The sequence below is a fragment of the Sparus aurata genome, chromosome 10 (genome assembly GCF_900880675.1).
Source record: "Sparus aurata chromosome 10, fSpaAur1.1, whole genome shotgun sequence".
In the NCBI taxonomy this organism is placed as follows: Eukaryota; Metazoa; Chordata; class Actinopteri; order Spariformes; family Sparidae; genus Sparus; species Sparus aurata.
This window is the reverse complement of record NC_044196.1, coordinates 33239112-33259703: the sequence shown is the minus strand read 5'-3', so window position 1 is coordinate 33259703 and position 20592 is coordinate 33239112. Positions and strand designations below refer to the sequence as shown.

The 20592-nt window shown below is 39.5% G+C and overlaps 1 protein-coding gene across 4 annotated transcripts in view; it reads right to left on the bottom strand.

Moving 5' to 3' along the window:
- The window catches only part of LOC115590292 (serine/threonine-protein kinase/endoribonuclease IRE1-like), a 46104-nt gene extending 26361 nt beyond the window's left edge, over positions 1–19743 (bottom strand). For all 4 annotated transcript variants that reach the window (XR_003985731.1, XR_003985732.1, XM_030431624.1 and 1 more), the window contains exon 1: positions 17978–19743. Coding sequence is in view for 2 of the 4 variants with exons in the window: in XM_030431624.1 (XP_030287484.1) it covers positions 17978–19408 (1431 nt within the window). In the remaining 2 variants the exon portion in view is untranslated. The remainder of the gene's footprint in view (positions 1–17977) is intronic.
- Between the last annotated feature and the right edge of the window lie 849 nt (positions 19744–20592).

Genomic DNA, 20592 nt, shown 5'->3' with positions numbered 1-20592 from the left:
TATTCAGAGTGCAGTGTCACCAAAATCATTCCACACGTCAGTGGTCTCCTGCTGGTTATTCTAAAAAAAATTTGTTCTAGAAAAAAACGTGCTTTGCCATAATTTGGGGGAATTTCTATTGGGAGAAATATTCAATAACACTAATATTCAGTGTAGTGTCACGAAACTCACCTCACCCTAACCCTACTTAAAAAAAACTATTTTCTAATGTAACATCAACTTGATATTGGTATTTAAAAAAGTTTTTAATACATAATCCATGTCTTATTATAAATTAGGATGTTATGGTATCAGTCTGAAAGGTAAATCAACAAATTTTACTAAGTGGTCTTTGTGCCCTGTCATGTGGTCTTGGTGCCCATGAAAAAAAAAAAGTGAAGGCCAAATGGCCTTGCCCTAAAATGAAGAAATTCCCACCCACATGTCATATTTGGCTTTGACTTTGACTGAACATTTGCTCTCACTTTGCAATAAAAATATAGGGATATATATCGTATATCGATATTCAGCCTAAATATATCGGGATATGACTATTGGTCCATATCGCCCAGCCCTCGTTGGGCCTCGACAGGATGTGGGAGGACTTACCCCTTTACTCTTTTATTTCCTTAACATTAATTTGTGACTGTTCAGTCAAAATGGTCTACATACAATCTACAAAGATTGTATCCAGCCTTAAAGAATACCATCGGGCATTATTCTGGGTTAAAGAACTGGGCAGGTAATTGAACCTCTCTGTGCAGTAACAGTTAATATTTGGCTTAAATGACACTAGAGCTGAAACCATTTCAGATATATGGTGGTAAAGCACAAAGATATTTGTAGTAATGACACAGATACAACATCATCTATGAGAAAGATTAAAATAGGCCTGTTAAGGAAACTAAAACATATTTTAATTAGGGTTTGGGCTTTGACAATACAGATGATTACATTGTATTACTGTTTGCTTTGTAATACTATCATTCTTACATAAAGAACAATAATCTATTTGGTCAGTGTATCTTTTGTTCATTCGATTTTCCTTTCAGAAACGGGTATTAAAAAACAAAAAACTAGTGGCTATTTGATTTTCGTTTTAGAATATAAAAATTAAACTTGAAATACAAGGCGTTTTTCTTTTTTTTTTGATCAAAAAGGCATGAGCGAAACTATAAAAATGATTTGATTTTCATTTTCCATTTCATATAACAAAAAATAAAATCACTACCAAACAGAAATGGAAAAAAGGCCTGTTTATTCATATTCTGAGACCGGATGTTGTCATTTACTGGACGGTTAGGCTAGTAGGTTACGGCAGGGCAATCGACCGTGACACATGGACGTGGAACTGTGGTCAAGCCAGCCGTCACCCCGATCTCCATGGTCAAATCAGCCGCACTTAAATTTCTAGTGTACAAGTATTCTCAGGATTATGGTAAATGCGGAGAAACAGTGTATTTAATTTCGGTTTTCAAAATAAAGGTATTAAGAACAGTAAGCTATAATTCCAACCTACATTTAAAATAAAATATGTTACATTAAAGTGTTTCATGAGCCTATGATGAAGAAAAAAACACTCAATATCAAGTATCTTTACTGCACCAGTGTAGAGACATGCCAAAATAAAAGTCCCATATTTATGCCTCCAGTTTGCATATTCGGCCATATTTGAGGTGCTGTAAAAACACATTGCTCAATATTTCTGGCTGCTGATGGTATATTTGACATCTACACATCTAAGACTACCACTATACTTTATATCAAGCATTTTTACTGTGCCAATGTGGAGAAATTCAACAATAAAATTCCCCATTTCTACCTCCAAGTGGCATATTTTCATATATTTGAGCTACTGTAATAACACTTTGCTCAATAATTCCTGGCTATGGATGGTATACTTAACTTCTACACATATAAGACTACAAGCACACTTAATATCAAGCAATTTTACTGGAACAATGTGGATAAATTCAACAAAAAAGTCCCATATTTATACCTGCAGATTCCATATTTTCATATATTTGACGTACTGTAAAAACGCTTTGCACAATAGTTCCTGGCTATGGGTGATATATCTGACTTTTACAGAAGTTTTCTTACAGTAGCTCAAATATGGTCAAATATGCAATCTCCAGGCATAAATATGGGACTTTTATTTTTGAATTTCTCCTTGATATCAAGTATAGTTGTAGTCTTAAATGTGTAAAAGTCAAATATACAATCCATAGCCAGGAATTATTAAGCAAAGAGTTTTTACAGTACGTCAAATATATGAAAATATGGAATCTGCAGGTATAAATATGGGACACTTATTGTTGAATTTATCTACATTGGTGCAATCAAAATGCTTGATTTTAAGTATGCTTGTAGTCTTATATGTGTCGAAGTCAAATACAATTACTGAGCAAAGTGTTTTTACAGTAGTTCAAATATATGAAAATATGCCACTTGGAGGTACAAATGGGGAGTTTTATTGTTGAATTTCTCCACATTGGTGCAGTAAAAATGCTTGATGATCAAGTATAGTTGTAGTCTTATATGTGTAGATGTCAAATATACCATCCATAGCAAGGAAATATTGAGCAAAGTGTTTTTACAGTAGCTCAAATACATGAAAATATGGAATCTGCAGGTCTAAATATTGGACTTTTATTGCTGAATTTAACCACATTGGTGCAGTAAAAATGCTTGATATCAAATATGCCTGTAGTCTTACAAGTATACCATCCATAGCCAGGAATTATTGAGCAAAGTGTTTTTACAGCACCCTTAAATATTGTCAAATATGCAAACTGGAGGCATGAATATGGGACTTTTATTTTGGCATTTTTCACACTGGTGCTGTAAAGATAGCTACCCGATATTAAGTGTTTTTTATTCATCATGGGGTCATGAAACACTTTAATGTAACATATTTTATTAAATGTAGGTTGGAATTATAGCTGTCTGTTCTTTATACCTTTATTTTGAAAACCGAAAGTCCGCATTTAGATCAGGGTGATGGCTGGCTTGACCGTTGCACTTGACAGTTCCATGTCCATGTGTCATGGTAGATTGCCCTGCCGTAGCCTACTAGCCTACTGTTTCTTCTACACAGCACCGTCCAGTCAATGACAACATCCGGTCTCAGAATATGAATAAACAGGCCTTTTTTCCGTTTCTGTTTTCTAGTGATTTTATTTTTTGTTATATGAAATAGAAAATGAAAATTGAATCATTTTTATAGTTTCGCTCATCCCTTTTTGACCATAAAAAAGAAAAACGCCTTGTATTTCAAGTTTAATTTTTATATTCTAAAACGAAAATCAAATAACCACCAGTTTTTTGTTTTTTAATACCCGTTTCTGAAAGGAAAATGGATTGACCATAGGATACACTGACCCTATTTCATCACAATCTGTTATCATTTAAATGTAAACGAATGGGAGAAATAGCATACGTACATATTTGGAATCATATTTGGAATCATTTAGTTTTATTTCCCTGACATCTAAACTCCTCCCTTGCCTGAGCTTTATAGAAAACAAAGAAGCTGATAACAGGAAGAGACAGAAGTTACTCTGACAAAGGTTCTGTTGGGCCTCACCTTACACAAGGCCCGGTTAAGGTGTGTTTAACAACAATAAAAGGGGGATTTAGGTTAAATTTGGCTATCAATAATAATTAATGATTATTTGGGATAATTATTAATTATGATAAATAATATGATCCAATTTGCATTAGATCACCTCGGGGCACCACCCTTGAAGAAGGGAAAAAGATAGCAATTTTACTAAATCAGTCTCATAAAAACGTACTGAACTGTTTATAACTCTGGTTAATAATTAACTTAATAACTACAACCAAATTCACCATAACAGCTAGTAATGGTTGAAGGATTTTGGAGTTCTTGACAGTGTAGAGGTTGGCAACATTCACTCATGTACAATATTAAATAGACAGCAAGAAGGTTCAAGATCTTTTATTTAACACAAAATGGAAACACACAATCTAACTAACATATACTATACCAGTGTGTGTGTGTGTGTGTGTGTGTGTGTGTGTGTGTGTGTGCGAGTGCCTGGCAGAACAAAGGAACAATGGCGGTCAATGATATCACATGTGGGTGTGATATGCTCTAGCCTCAAGGAATGTGTGTGTCTGTGAGTATGTATGTGTGTGTGACGTGGTGCCAGGTTATAGAAGATGGTTAGTTGCATGCAGAGACCCTGAGTCTGTGTGAAGCATAATTCAACTAATGTCGAATTAGCCGTCTAGGAAAGCAAACTACCAATAACTTGACTCGAGGTCACCATAACACCAAAACATTGAACAAACACATCAATTGAACACATTACATCAACCAGAGTTTAAAGTCCTGTGCTTAGCCGTGCTATGGTTTGCTATCTAAGCCCAGTTCAACGTTACCAGTCTTTGAGGAGAAGGTGCTGGTGGTTGCAGGAGAAAGTTGGGGCTCCAAGGTTGAACAAGCTGCTCTTGCTGTGCAAGGTTTGATGAAAGTCGGCAGAGGAGGAAACTGGTCGCTCCTTTACTTTGTAAGGATAGCAGCTCGGTGCTAACCTGCTTGGTGTTCCTTAGATCATCAGATTGGCAGGACCTCGTGTCGCTGCAGTGAGGAGAAGTTCTTTGGGCCTGCTGCCAATGCAGCTTGCAGCTCTCCACAGCTTGTTGGGCCCAGAAGAAGGGATCTAGAAGGCAGGCAGCCCCGTGGGGGGAGGTGGAGAGGAGCCCTTGAAGATCCAAAGTTAAAGGAGTAGAGCGCGTTGAGTGAGAGCGAGAACATTGAATGCTCTGGGGTTTTGACTACCTGATCAGCAGGGGGTCTGTCACCCTGACCAATAGTAGCTCAAACCTGAATTCTGCACCTAGGTGTGAAGAATGGGGAATTCTGGGACACTGAGTTCATTTCAGAGTCCATTTTGAAATCCACAATGAATGACTTCATCTGTGGGTCCCAACAGTTCAAAGTTGTTTGATTCTGCTGGAGTGTGAAGCTCCTCCTTTGCTGTGACGCTCTGATGGCCAAACACACAATGTGGATGTATAGCCTGCTGACTTGAAATGGGATCAGCTGTCTTATACTGAAGCATGGAATATCATTATACAAAGATATATTATGTTACTCTAATCGTAATGTAAACCAATTCTTGTGGTTATAGTGTATAAATTAGTATTGTGTGTATGTTGGTAGTAAAGTATGACGGGCACTTGTTTTTCAAAAAAGTGAACTGCTGAACAATGTCATCTAGCTTTCTGGGATCAAAGTAGATGTGAGCACTGAGACTGGACCACATCTGTAAAGTTGCTCTTATAAAAACAAAACAAGGAGCTGAAAGACATTAAAATGTTTCAGCCTTTTCACAATAAAGTGAAACAGACTTGTGGGATTATTGTTGGCATTGCTGTTACAAAGACAGCTGACTTGCTTTCTGTTTTCCTCAGAGTTTTATCTAATGACAACTCTGGACAAAATGTAAGTTTATTCATTCATTTCATCAATAATGGAGTTTGAATTCTATCGATCCAAACTTAACATGCTGTGGGTTATCTGTAGTTCTTCCTGCTTCTGAATCTCTCTGTCACGGACAGGAAGAGACTCGTTAGATGATGGGTTGGGCCTCGACAGGATGTGGGAGGACTTTCCCTTCTACCCTTTACTTCCTGAACATTAATCTGCGACTGCTCAGTCATCATAGTCTACATACGTCTACAATGCTGGGTTAAAGAATGGGGCAGGTAAATAAGTAATTAAACCTCTCTGTACATTAACAGTTAATATTTGGCTTAAAAGACACTACAGCTGAAACCATGTCAGATATATGGTGGTAAAGCACAAAGCTACTTGTAGTAATGATACAGATACAACATTATGTTGGGCACTGCATCACACAGCAATAGCAAATGGCTAGAAAGTGACCGTTAATAACCTAAAAGATTTTGGTCAATCAAATGGGTTATAAATTTGATTGATAAATCAATTCTCATCACACTGCAATTATTTGTATGTACAAATCAACGTCCTCTCCTGTAGTAGGGGTTCATGTACAGACCTTTGGCTAAAGGGTTCAAGATGTGAATCTCAAATTTCAGCACTGTCAAAATTTTGCTGAAAATAATATTGCACATTTATGAATGATTGCAAACTGTCATGTGTCTTGACTCTAGAGCAGGGGTCATCAACTATATTTGTCCAAGGGCCAGAATTTTTCTCTGTGCACACTGTAAGGGCTGTATGCTCATAAAATAAAATGAAATAAGAATTGTATCCTACGTAATATGTTATTATTCGATATATTGATTTTTCATTCCAAATTTATGGCAGTGTTAACAAACCCATACAAATTTATAATATTACTTAATATTATTATTTTCTATAAGATTATTAAAGATTATAGCCAAGTGTTTCAAAAAGTCTTTTTGACAGTTTTCAAATTTATATGTGTAATAACTGTATTGAATGAAAAAATGCAATATTGCTGTTACATGACTTTTCCTAAAAGTGTCTGTATTTTAATTTAGAATAGTTTATATATATATATATATATATAAATTACACACATAAAAACAAAGAAAATATTATGTGTATTACCTATTTCGACCATAAAGTGGCGTGGTTCTATAACATCCTCGACCTGGCTGGGATAAATGCCCGCATCTTATTCAAGGAGCACCAGCAGCAGGAGAGCCCGGAGGGAAGTCCTGCAGCAGCTGGCAGAGGAGCTGAGGGCAGAATGCATGGAGGAGAAAGTGGCCGCAGCAGTCGGCACAAGGTGGGCAGCAGCGGAAACAACCACCACAGAAGCAGCAGACACGGATTCAATTTTTTCAATTAAAATGTATAATTAAACATTTTGGTGTTATTTCGTTTTTTTAAAAATATCATGACACAATGAATGCATTCATCACGCAGGTGGGTATTAACATGAGAGAATATAGAGTTTAAAATCTAGTGGTCAAAATGACCGTTTATGGCCGTTAGAGTAGTGTTTGAAATCTGGCTCTTCTAGCTAGCGTGTGTGTGTGTGTGTGTAGGCTTTCTTACCCAGGACCTGTTAATCTTCCCGCTTTTTCTCTTCTCCTGCTCGCCTCATTTTTAAACAAACCGCAGCGCTTCACTTCCTGGTTGCTGTCTTTCGTCTTTTCGCGGTCACGATGACGTTATAAACATTCTGATGTTTTTTTTGTTGTTGTTGTTGTTTTTATTTTAGTTTTTTTTAATTTTATGTTTAGAAGTACACAATTATAATTTACAAAGACAATGGTGGAGGCCTGAGGCTCTGGGCCCCTGCTGGTTGGGGAGGGGGCAGCTGGTTGGGGGCCCCTGCAGTTTGGGGGCCCAAGGCAATTGCCTTTGCCTTAATGGTAAAACCGTAGTTTGTGGAGAACACTGGAAGAAGAAATATATTTAAATGAAAAATGGCGCTCTCGAAGAGCCTTAAGCTGAAAGTTGATGCAGAGAACCGTAGCTTTAATGAAGAATGGACTGATAAGTACCCAGTGTTTCCCCTACCATTGTACAGAAATGCTGTACCTGTGGTCCTCATTTGCAACAGAACTGTCGCTGTTGCTAAAGAATACAATCTGAGGCGTCACCACATCACAAAACATACTAGCTTCAAGGAGTCATATCCTGAACAGTCAGAGGCCCGTCAGAGAAAAATTGCTGCTTTTGAATCTCAGTATTCCCATGCCAGCGAAATTATTAACCGAACCTCAACTGAACAAGAGAGGGCAACAACTGCGTCTCTGCAGGCGGCCTGGGGACTCTCCAAGCATAACAAGCCATTCACCGATGCTGAGGTTTTTAAGGAGTGCATGGTGGCTGTTCTGGAGGAACATGCCACTGACAAATCTATGGACAGGATAATTGCGTCTGTTAAGCAGATACCTCTGTCTGCTAAAACTGCTGTTCGCCATGTCCATGTTTTGGCCTGAGGATGTCCAGCTACTTGTAATTGATGAGATCAAATTAGCCAGATACCTATCGCTGGCTATTGATGAGTCCACCAACAATACTGACATTTCCCAAATGTGCGTTTTCGTCAGATATTTTGATGGCAAACATTTCAGAGAGGAGCTGCTGGCCTTGATTCCACTGCTATTATTTTTGATAAGCTGGAGGAACTATTTCAAAAGCATGGACTGTCTTTTGAAGAAGTCAACCTGGTTGTCACAGATGGTGCTCCTGCCATGATTGGGAGAAACAGAGGACTAGTGAACAGAATTAAGGCTGTCGCTCCCAGTATTAATGCATTTCACTGACTAATTCACCAAAGCGTGCTGTGCGCAAAATTAAGTGGCGAACTTAAAGAGGTTCTGGACAAAACAATGAAAATATGTCACTTCATCAGGGGAAATTCAAGTGCACAGCACTGTTTATTCCGAAGATTTGTGCAGGATTTGGAAGCCTCTCACCATGACCTCTTACTCCACAATGACGTGCGCTGGCTGAGTAAGGGCAGAGCACTGGAGCGTTTCGTTGAACTCAGGGATCAAGTTGTAGATTTTTTGATGCAAAGTCAATCTAAAGCGGCAGCTGACCACCTGCGCATCATGCAAGACGCAGAATACATGTGCAACGTTGCATTTTTAACAGACATATTTTCCCATTTGAACGCACTAAATCTACAATTACAGGGGAAAGAAAATGCAAGTGGTGAATATGGTGGAAAAACTTGATGCCTCTGGAAACAAACATGATATTTTCCACTAAGATTTGTTGTCGGGGAGGCTGCTACACTTTAACACACTTAAGACATTTGGCCACAGCAGGGTCACAGAGAACATGAAGACATTTATCACACAGCTGAGGGAAAATTTCTCTGCCAGATTTGATGACTTTGCCATTTCCAGGGATGTCATTGGATTCGTGCGTGACCCGTTCACTATCAGCCCAGGTGGAGAATTCTCCACTAATGTGAGGAAGGTGATGCCGCTGGACGAGGCGGCTATTCAAAGTGAACTGATTGACATCCAGGCCGCCGGTGACATGAGGGCTGCTCTCCGTGGTGCTGAAAGCTTGAGCGCCTTTTGGTTGGCTTGTCCCCAAGAGTATGACACACTGAAGACACTGGCCATGTATGTTCTCACCATGTTCGGATCAACATACACCTGTGAAGCTGCGTTCTTAAAAATTAACTCTATAAAAATGCATGAGAGGAACCGACTGTCAAACCAGTCTTTGGAGCACTGCTTGCGCATAAGCCTGACAGCTGTCAAGCCCGACATTAAAAAGATAGTGTCGAAGGGGAAATGTAACTTCTCCCATTGAGGAAATGGGAATATGTCAGTCTTGGGATTTTCTTGGTTTTACTTTATTTGTATTGATTTTGTATTGATTTGTTGGATCACAGGCTACTTTAATTTGATATAAAGAGTAACATTTAACTGAGGCCTGTCACTTTTATTTGTCATGAGAACTGTTTGCTGATGTGCAAGGCTTGCAATTACTCTGTTATGTTGATGGTTGTTATTGAGACACCGCAGTTGTGCGCAAAGCCCAAGCAAGGACAATTTTGACATTTGAGAAAAATGAGCACGTGAAACAATAAAATATTGTAATGATCAGAGGAGTCTTGTTTGCCGACGTGGAGCGCTGAAGGCGCAAAGACTCATGGGAGTGACTGTTTAGCGTTTGTCCGACTGTTGGTTGTTGTGATGTGTTTCGATTTGATGCTTTGTGTACATGTCTGATTGTTGCTGTGTGCCCTTGTTTTGTTCTGAAGATGTTTGATTGTGAAACTGTAATTTGTGGGAACTGCACATTATTACATCAGTAGCGCAGAACCCATGTCGAATTTAATGAGGTGACTTGTGTGCAGGCTTTCTTGCGCTGGAACCGCCACAAAATGTGCAATGACATTAATGCATTCATTACAATTATTTATTGATGGCAGGCAATGGCACGTGCTAATTTTCAGAAGTATTATTCTGGGGGCCGGATGGAAATCTCTGGCGGGCCGGATTTGGCCTGCGGGCCGCCAGTTTACGTTGACCGCTCTTGAGTCATGTTTTTGTTATGTTCTGGTTATGGATTTATTTCATCATGTCTTGTTGTGTCTTTGTTTAGATTTTCCATGCCCCTGTGTGTCCTTTAAGTTTCACCTATGTTCTCCCCTCTGTCTCCCTCTGTCTCTTGTATTGTTCTCTTCATGTTTTCTCATATGCTCCTCCCCCTCATTACCACACCTGGCCTCCTCCCTCCTCTCTCCTCACCTGTTCCTCATCTGTTCATAAGCGTCTGTGTATTTAGTCTGTGTCTTCCCTTCACTCCTTGTCCGGTCATTGTATTTGTCAGCCCCTGTCTGCTCCTGTCGTTTCCCACTTCCACTTGGTATGTGTTTTTGGATTTTGACTTTTGCATTTTGCCTTTGATTTGAACTTTGCTTTTGATTTGAACTTTGTCTTTTGGTCTGTACTTTGTCTAGTTCTTGTTTGCTACTTTACCTTTCAGCCCGTTTTGTCTGTTTTTGTTTTTTTGCATTGAGCTTTCATTTAATAAAGCTCGCCTTTCGTTCCCCTTTATCCTCGCCTCCCGTGAGTAACTGCGTTTGGGTCCACCTCATATATCCCTTCCTAAGTTTTCCCCTTTAAACCCTAACCTGACATCATGGTTCATGATTCATGGTCCTTTCAGTGTGTCCTGTGTATTCCCCCTGTTGCAGTTTGTCTCCCTGTCTGTCAGTGTTCTCTCCTCTGTGCACCCCCCCTCGTTACCCCACCTGGCCTCCTTCCTCCTCTCTCTCCTCACTGCACCTCGTCCCCTCATCAGTGTGTCTCTGTATTTAAGTCTTTGTTTCCCCTTAAGTCTTTGTCAGTTTGTTGCTTCTTGGTTTTTGTAGATTTCGCCTTTTGTTTAATAAAGCTCACTTTTGTTTTCCACGATCCTGCCTCCTGTCTGAGTAACCGTTTTTGGGTCCACCTCCTATTTCCCTCAACCCTGTGACACCAACAATCCACTGTCTCATATGGGGCACCATTGTGTTGTACACTGCATTCCACAAGGCACAGTTATGTAGTGTTCATGCAACGTTAAAAGGGAGTTTGAGTTAAATTTGGAATCAATAATAATTCATGATCATCATAGATAATTGATAACGATAAATCATAAAATCCAATTTACATTAGATCACCTTGGGGCTCCACCCTTGAAGAAGAGAAAAGATAGCCAACTCACCAAATCAGTCTCACAAGAAGGTACTAAACTATCAGTTGGTGACTCTGATTAATAATTAACTTAATAATTACAACCAAGATTACCATAACAGCTCGTACTGATCGAAGGATTCCGGAGTTCTTGACAGTGTCGAGGTTGAAGGAGTGAGGATAAGAGAATAAGAGGAAGTACAAAGGAAGGTGCTGGAGTTCTGACTATCTGGCCAGAGGGGGAACTGTCACCGTGACCAATAGTAGCTCAAAGCTGAATTTTGCACCTAGGTGTGAAGAATGGGGAATTCTGGGAAACCGAGTTCAGTTCAGAGTCAATTTGGAAATCCGCAATTAACAACTTCATCTGTGGGTCCCAACATTTATCTATGAAAATGTTTGAAATAGGCCTGTTAAGGAAACTGAAACATTTTAAGTAGGGTTTGAGCAATGACAATACAGATGGATTACCCCATAGTACTGTTTGTTTTGTTATCATTCTTATATAAAGAACAATAACACTTAATATCTGTCTTAAAAGACACTAGAGCTGAAACCATGTCAGATATATGGTGGTAAAGCACAAAGCTGCTTGTTGTAATGACACAGATATTTCCTTATATTTCCTTGAATTAAAATATTTCCTTGAATAAAATCACAATATAAATCCTTGCTGTTGTATTCTATAAGGTAAAATTGGTGTTTAGTGGTGCCCGATGTAGAGAGGCTGTGTCCTCACTGCAGTGGCCCAGGGTTCAATTCTGACCTGTGGCTCTTTGCTGTGTGTCACATTGTGCATTCAACACTCAACGTAGTGTAATAAACTATAGAAAAAGATTTGTCTCTTGTAGGAACATGTCCTTTGTCTCATCTTTATATCACAGAGATGCGATCTTCATGTCCACACAGATCTCCCTCTGATCCACCTTCTCTGACACCCTAATGGCCTGACTCTCTCCCTCCCCCTCTCTCCATTCACACTCTGATGCTGAAAGACAACATGGGCTGGGCAATAAACATTGCCAGCGAGAAGAAACGATCTCCTGAGTTCACAGGGGGGGTCCACCAGATCCAAAGGGTTATCACGGAAAGGTAGAAGACGACCATTTGTCACCTTAAGTTCTCCACTTCACTGACTTATATAGGCTCTGTGTTAACAAAACTCTGGACATCCGAGACTCAGAAAGGTCTCCTCTAACATCTGGTCTTTGTTCATCTGGACGGACTGTTTATAATTCAGTGCGCAGTGGTCACTTGGAAAAACAAGGTCCCAATCTGTTACACCAGGCCTGTCATCAACAGATAGCCTCACATCTGGCATGAGCCATCAAAGTGCCACACGTGTGAATTATGACACTCAACCAGCCAAAGCGTCTCTACATTCCTAGCAGGAGAAAGGAAGAACCTTGATTTCTGTCTTACTGCTAAAATGTACTAAAATGTAATTTCATTCTTTACAGGACAACATATTCTTAATCAGCTTGATGAGAACCCAAACATACTTTTTCCCCTGTGTTCTGAGTTCAAGGAAACTATAGTTAGTGATTTCAGATTTAATCTTTGAAAGTGTGATGGAGCCACAGCTCCACCTAGTGGTAAGTCCGCGTATAGTTAAGAGGAGAGTTTCTGGAACAGACGAACTTTATATTTGTGCTTATAAATATGATCACCTACCTCCAACAATATATACTTGTACCAAAAAATTAAGCTAACCCTTTTCGAAATGTTTTAAGCCATCAGTGCTGTTAAAAACGTATGTACTTGTGTGTGTGTGACTTGCTATAACCAATGACTTCCCTTTTACTCTATTAGGCAATTCCTGTCATGTACTTTTCATGTTTTCATATAACAAAGGTTGATGTAAAGACCATGGTGGATTTAGGTGAATAAGTCGATCGTGATCTTAAAACGTTAAACCGTTGATATATTTTATTAAGTAATAAGTTCGCAATATGAGCTGTAACATGAGCTGTGACGTCACCGGAGGAAGTGACGTGCCAGTCCGCCCTCAATTCTGCCTTCAGCGTAAGTGTTAAAAGAGCAGACTTCACGTTGCTCGCTCTCTTCTCTTCTCCTTTTTTGTAACCCGTACCTGCTTAATCTTTTCTGCCACGCGTGTAAACTTATATTTTTCAAACCTAATCTCCGTACTTTGCTTTGTTTGCGACTCCGGACTTTTCTCCGGACATTTTAGCTGCTTCAAGAGCCTAACCCAAACAACGCGTAGTTATTTTGAAGATAACTCCATTTGGAAACCGAAGCAAGAACGAGATTAATCCTTTTTTATATTTCTTTATACCATCAAGTATTGCAACTCAGTAAGCTAGAGGAAGCTATTTTTGTTCTTGTATTTAGTAACTAAGACAGATCGTTCGGCCGGCGTTTCTTTCCCCGTTATTTTTATACAAGAACCTAATCGATATATGTTCGGAGCTCCGCAATAACCAGCTCAAGAAAGAGACTCTGACCAGAAGTCGTGATTATTATAAAGTCGGCGCAGTTGACTGCTCAAGAAGCCGTGAAGACATCCACAGCCTAGAGGAGAAAGAGCATCCGATCGTCTCCGACCGCCTCCAGCGCACACAAGCAAGAACACTGCTGGGCCAGGAGCTGTCCTCAGGTGAACCGGGACGGCATCGCTCTCCAGCGGCTCTGAAACCGCCGCCGCCTCCCTGCACAGAGACGAAGCTACTCCAGGCCGTCCAGAGTCCGGGACACCGTTCTTCTTCCACCAAGTAGGCTAACATCCCACACGACAAGAGTCATACTCGAATGAGATCAGAGTTGGTGTTTGTGTAAGCTTCGAATATATATATATATATATAGACCTATATCACAAATTCAAAGCCCTCGCCATATCGCCTCGATAGGATAAGCATTAATTCTGTATTGGTAAATTATCGGTTACTTATACACTAAAACCCACCATCGTTTAAAATTCATCTTGTCCTCATTTTATTTCATAATTCCACCATTTCTGTTAATGTTGTCACCCATTTGAATCATTACTTCACATCCTTTATTCTGCCTTTATTTAGTAAATAAATATATTTAACCGTATGTCGTTGTCTGTGCTCTTTTTAATTTGAAGTGGGAAATCGATGGTATCGTGAAAAGAATTCATGACTTCAGAATAGGAGCAAATTGAAATTCAACAGATCAATTCGAGACTGATCTTTTGTGTTCAAGCCAAACTTGGACAGTTAATATTCTGGCTAGTTTCCTCCGAGCTAGTCGCACAGAGGATCATCGGAGGTGGTGCCCCGTCTAAAGGTATTGTTGATTACCAGTAATTAATTAATTGCCGGTAATTAATTATCCCTTTTTATCAAAGTAGTGTCTCCTACACTCTTGTCAGTTTAACATGTTCATTTGAATCTTCATCATACACATATCAGCTTTTAGATCCCAATGTTCTTTGTTAATTTGTCATTATATTGTGAGATTTCCACGTAACAAAGTAATGATTGCTTCTTAGAGAGGAGAAGATGAACTGTGACTGATAGAGCCAGAGCTCTAATGCTAATGATCAATGAATGATAAAACACATCTTACAATCATACTTGTACACATTTATTTTGATACTCAGCTGACTAAATGTACAGTATATTTTGAGAGTAACATTCAATATCCTTAAAACAAAAATCATACAAAAGAATCTGCATGTTGTAAAGCTTGCATATTCCATTAAGGTTTTTCTTTTTTTTGCAAAAGTACGTTGTAACTCACAACTCATAGTCCAAAGACCAACTTTATTATCAATGTGTTTTGACTTTTTTTCTTTCATATAACACAATACAAAGACAATTTAAGAAAAACATCAATATAATATTAGTACTCTCTATATGACCACACATGTATCATCTGTCTGCAAAAACTCCACTAACATTTGGGGAAATTAAAGATTCCACTATCCTTTGTGAGGAAAGTAAAATAATCTCCACATCACATTGTGATATTACACCATATGAAAATAAACAAATTATAATATCAAGGGTCGATGTGATCTTATTGAGCCTTCACCCTAAAACAAGCCTGATCAAACACTCATTTTTATAATCAACAGAAAACCTTATAATACAGCGAATCCTTCCAAAACCTTAAAACTAGCTCTTTAAAAACAACCTGCATGTTGCAAAGCTTTTATATTCCATTACATTGTTTTAATTACAATATTCACATAATGAGAAGAAGCACTTTTTGACACCCTCCTCACTCAAGGAAAGAATTTCAACTCATCTTCTCTATTTGTTTTAAGTACAAGTCTTTAACATCAGCCGTGTCAATGACAGACCAGGGTCAAGGTCCTACTGTTGGAGTTGACGTAGAACTACATCAGCACTAATTTATTTACCTGAAGGAGCTTTTTTCAGTGATAGCACTAAAAGAACGGTTGCATTTAGTTAATGTGGAAACATCCAGAGGCTTGTAGACTTGTCTGTTGACTTTGAAGCTCCAGATCAGTGGCAAAATAAGCAAATGTTGACATTGGAGTGCTGATTTATAACCACCCGCTCAAGCAAAGTATTGTCACTTTGGAATTGTCCCAGACAGAAGTTGAGATTCTTGAACTGGCCTGCCAACATGATCCTCCTCAGTGGATGGCTTTACAACTCTGGAGAACATTGTTCCAAACATTTCCTTCGCAGGCGACCGTAAATTCCACCCTCTGCTGTTGGCAAACAGATAAACACACCCGAAGAGATCTGGAAACATCGACATCAGATCAATGTGGGCCGCGTCCTTTGGACTGCAAAAAGATAGAAAAATCAATTGCACGACAATCAAATAAAAAATAGAGCTGGCACAAACTGTGGAGATCTGTGTGATGGAGGTCAGTAAGAGAGAAAGAATGAACTCATTCCAGGAATCAGGTAAAGTTTGTGTTAAGACTGACTTTAGCAACAGACACCAGCAACCACTTGAGGGGGCAGATGATCCAAACAACAGCAGTATTGTAACATGAAGGCAGTGGAAGTGGGGAGATGGAATGCCACATTTATGACTGAATGTCATCAATAACACCTTCAAGGCCCTTCATCATCTGTAACTCAGTTTGACTTACGGGTGCTGGTGGAGGTTTCGTATGAAGCGCAGGAATGCCAGTGTGCTGTCATCGTATCTATTTTTGGGATCCATCTTCTTCACCAACTCTGCCAACTGCAACACCAAAAACAACTAGAACTGCAAGCAGCTATAAACGGGGGCCAAGCCCCCCTGCGCAACTTGGACCCCACGCACCGCAGAGCCCACGGAAGTTGGCCCCAAAGGATGACGGGCTTGAGGAAAGAGTGAGGACAAAGGCCAACGTCTGAGCCGTTGTATTCGCTGTAATGGGAAGTGCACCCGAAGTGCAAAAGGCTGAATGTGTGCCGATTTGGATTTGTTGTACTAAATCACGCCCACATTGACCAGTCATGACCACCTTCAAGATGTGGCCTCAGGATTGGCCCTACATCGTACTGACTAAATTTATTAAAAATTGGTATAGCCATTGAGGAGATATGAACTTCCCATATTTTTAGCACCCCCTAGTGGCCAAAATTTGCAAAATTCGGATCATCCCTTCCCAGTGTCATGTTACCAAGTATGTGAAATTTGGTGTTTGATGTTTCCGATCCTTCTCAAGTATTCAAGTCTCCTGAAAAATAAAATGTGTTTAAGATGCTTGTTTAGTGAAATGGAAAAAGAGACAACACTTGGAGTTTTACTAGCCATGTTAGGACTCTGTAGACGACAATGTTGGTCTGTTGCTCTGTTAGTCCATCACTTGGATTGACAGAAACAAGTGTTTGATGGATTGCCACAAACTGTGTACAGCCATTCATGATTCATCAAAAGATGGATCCTAATGACCCCTGAAATGTTCTTCAGTTCTATCATTAAGTCAAATTCTCAATTTATCCAGTAGTTTGGATTCAGACCAAACACATACAAAATGAATTCCCATCAACCAAGTTTAGGTCTGGTTGTGTTTGGTAGGAATTAGCATCTACATTATAAGCATTGTTGGTGACCATAGTAGACAATATACCTTCGTAGTATGAGCATGTTAGCATTGTCATTGTTAACCTGTTAGCATGCTGATGTTAGCATTGAGATGAAAGCGCCACTGTGCCTTTAAGAGCAGCCTCACTGAGCCACTCGTGGTCATCGACTCTCGTTAACACAATGCAAGCTACTATACACAGAAATAAAAGGTGACAATGAAACTACTACTGCTACCTCTCAGGTTTCCAGAAGAAGGGATGACTCAAACATTCTTTCACTGTGGGTCTGCTGTCTTGTTCTTTACTGATCATCCACTCGATGAGGTCCTTTGCCACCACATCTTCAACATGGTCCAACTTGTACAAACCTTGATGAATGTTGTACTCGCATTCAAAGGTGTCGCCAAAAGGATGGTGTCCTCCAGAGAGTATGTAATAAATGAGCATCCCTGCCACCTTGAGAATTAAGAGAACAGTTTTGCAATATATGAAGTATTTTCTCCAAGTCATCAATTGAGTTTACAAAGCAGCAAAGCTGACCTGTATATCAGTGCTCCGCTTGTATCGTATGTCAGTTTTTCCTGTTAAAGTCTCTCTGGCCATCCAGCATTTAGTTCCTGCTCTGCCTGTGCGACAAGTTGTTTGTCCTGTGGATAACTGTCTACTGATGCCAAAATCTGCTAATCTCGGTCTCCCAGTGACATCTGCAGGACAAATCAAATAAGACAAACTCTGACATTAAAATTATGGTTCATACTTATTAATTGAAATATTGTTATTTTTTAATATTTCAAAATGTTCTTACCAATCAAAACATTCTGTGGTTTGAGATCACGGTGGAGAATTGGCGGATTTTGAACCTGATAGACAAGTTTCTCTTTCAGCAGACCACCATCATTGTTTCTGATGCATTCTTCCAGGGTGTATTCACAAAGCTGAAGACCAAGATATCCAAAGTACTCATCCTCTGCAAAGTCAACGTACCGTACAATAGATGGATGATCAAGTTCTGGAAATCGTAGAAATCCCTCCTCATTCTTCAGCATTTGATAGTGGCTTTTTTTCATTCTCTTGATAGCGACCTCAGTGCCATCATGTCTCAGCCCCAAGAAGACGTCAGTACCATCACTGCCCTCTTCTATGCGGAACTCTTCATCATTCATATAAATCATGCTCCCAGTTCTGGTTACTCTGCTTCCATCAATGCTAACCAGCTTCTCTAATTTTTCTCTCCACCTCTTGCTGATTTGTAGCCATGTGTGTGTATCTGATGACACAGTGGTGTTGGAGTGGAGTGGCTGAACATTTGAAGTTGACTCCACAACAGGAACTGTTGTTGGATCAGTTGCATCACTCAAATACTTGTCATTTGGGCCTTCTTCCCTGTCTGATTTTTCCTTCTCCTTCTTTTTCTTCTTGTTGTTGTTCTTTTTCCTCGGCCCAGGTGAGGCTGTACAGTCCTCACATTCCACGTTTGGTTTGCTAAAATAATTGTTCAGTCTTCTGAGAACTTCTTTCAGCTTGTCATTGTTGGTTATTTCTACAGACGTCAGTATGTCCTCAGGCATTGCAGTTATCCCCACTGATGTAAAGATGTCACCCACATGTTCAACTGAAAGTAAGTTTGCAAATACACCATATGTGCAGACTCTGATCTCTGAGGAGTGATGGTCCTTTACAAAAGGAGCAACTGTTTGGCATAATTTCCTAACAAAGTTCAGATCCCAGCCATCTGTGCCTTTTGTTTTCTGTGTTATCACATACAGTGTTTGCAGAACACCTTCACATACATCAGGTCTCTCTTTTAAGCAAAGTTGGTCCAGTAGTTTGGGGACTAAAGCTTGTGCTTGGTCATTTGGTATTTCCTCCAGAGTACACAGAACTGCATATAAAGTAATAATTGCCTGATGTACAGATTCCTTGGGAAAGTTTGGAAAGCGTCTGACTGCTCCTTCAATATAGGTGTTCAGATTTCCAGTGTCCTTCAGCCATTTGATGCTTCCCTGGTGGTATTTTTCAACATTTCGCCCAGTTACAGTAAAAAGACCTTCAATAATGGTCAGATGGGTCCGAGGATCCTCCAAGAGCATGTAACTGTCAAAAGTTTTGAACACTTGTTCAGGTGTTTTACTTTGCACAGCAATTCCCATATCCAGGAAATATCTGATTTCAGAGCAGAATTTATCTCCTTTCGATGCAAAGTTGTGAATCATCTGACTTAGTTTTTCATTGTGAGTCACATGTTGAGGATCAATGGCAGATATGGGTGTCACCACTGCACCAGCAGACATGAGCACTTTCACAACATCCTCTCTGTCATTGATGGCAGCAGTGTGCAGTGGTGTGTGAAGCTGTAGATTACATACATTTGGATTAGCTCTTGCTTCAAGCAGTTTTTCTGCAAAATCAAGTGGTGCTTTGTGTAGTGAGACATAATGCAGAGGTGTCAAGCCTAGTGCTGAAGCATTGTTTGGGTTTGCACCCTGCTGCAAAAGGAAAGTAAAAATATTCCTGTTGTGAGTTACAACAGCAGCAGTCAGTGGAGTTATGATGTCTTTACACTTTGTGCATGAGTAAATGCCATTAATGTGGTTCTCCTTTAATAACTGTTTTAACCTCTTGAGGTTACTGTCAATTACAGACTGTATTATACGATGTGTTTCTGTTGGGGGTGCTGGCAGTTGGAGCTGTCCGATGATATTCATTTCTTTTCCTCAGCGTAACTGAAAAAGAAAAGGTTAGAATATTAATGTTACATGATCAATGAATCATATCATATTCATAATAAGTTATAATTAAAAAGAATATATTTAGGTGGGGCACAAATCCATCAGAAGACATTCCCTGTAACTACATATAAGTACCAGAAGTAATACAAAATAATTTCTACAACTTGAAAACTCATCTAACTACTACACTTGTCCTAACTACTAGAATTGCTGACAGCATTAACTACGTGTTTATTACAGAGTGCCACACCTTTCCCTCACTGACATTTAGAATTTAAACTTCCTCCTTCAGGTCTCCAACAGGAATTAAACTTTGAACAAGCAGAGCTGTGGAATTTCCATTAATAGACTTTGGTGGTCGCAGGTTCAAGGTGAAATATTGTGTTTTCATGTAAACTTTCATTCTGATGACATCAAATAACCACAAGAGTGGAAACTGAAGGAGAGTAGGTCAACATGACTGTGCTTCTTTAAGGTAAGAACACTGATTATTTTAATTTAATTTGAAGGTGAGTGTTAAGGGAAATGTACAAAAATGAACTTACAATGTTGAAGTAAGCTGTCCACGGTAGTATGAAGCCTATCGATCAAAACTTAACATGCTGTGCTTTATCTGTAGTTCTTCCTGCCTCTGACTCTCTCTGTCACTGACAGGAAAATACCTGTCTGATGATGGGTTGGGTCTCCACAGGATGTGGGAGGACTTTCCCCTTTTACTCTTTTTTTTCCCTTAACATTAATTTGTG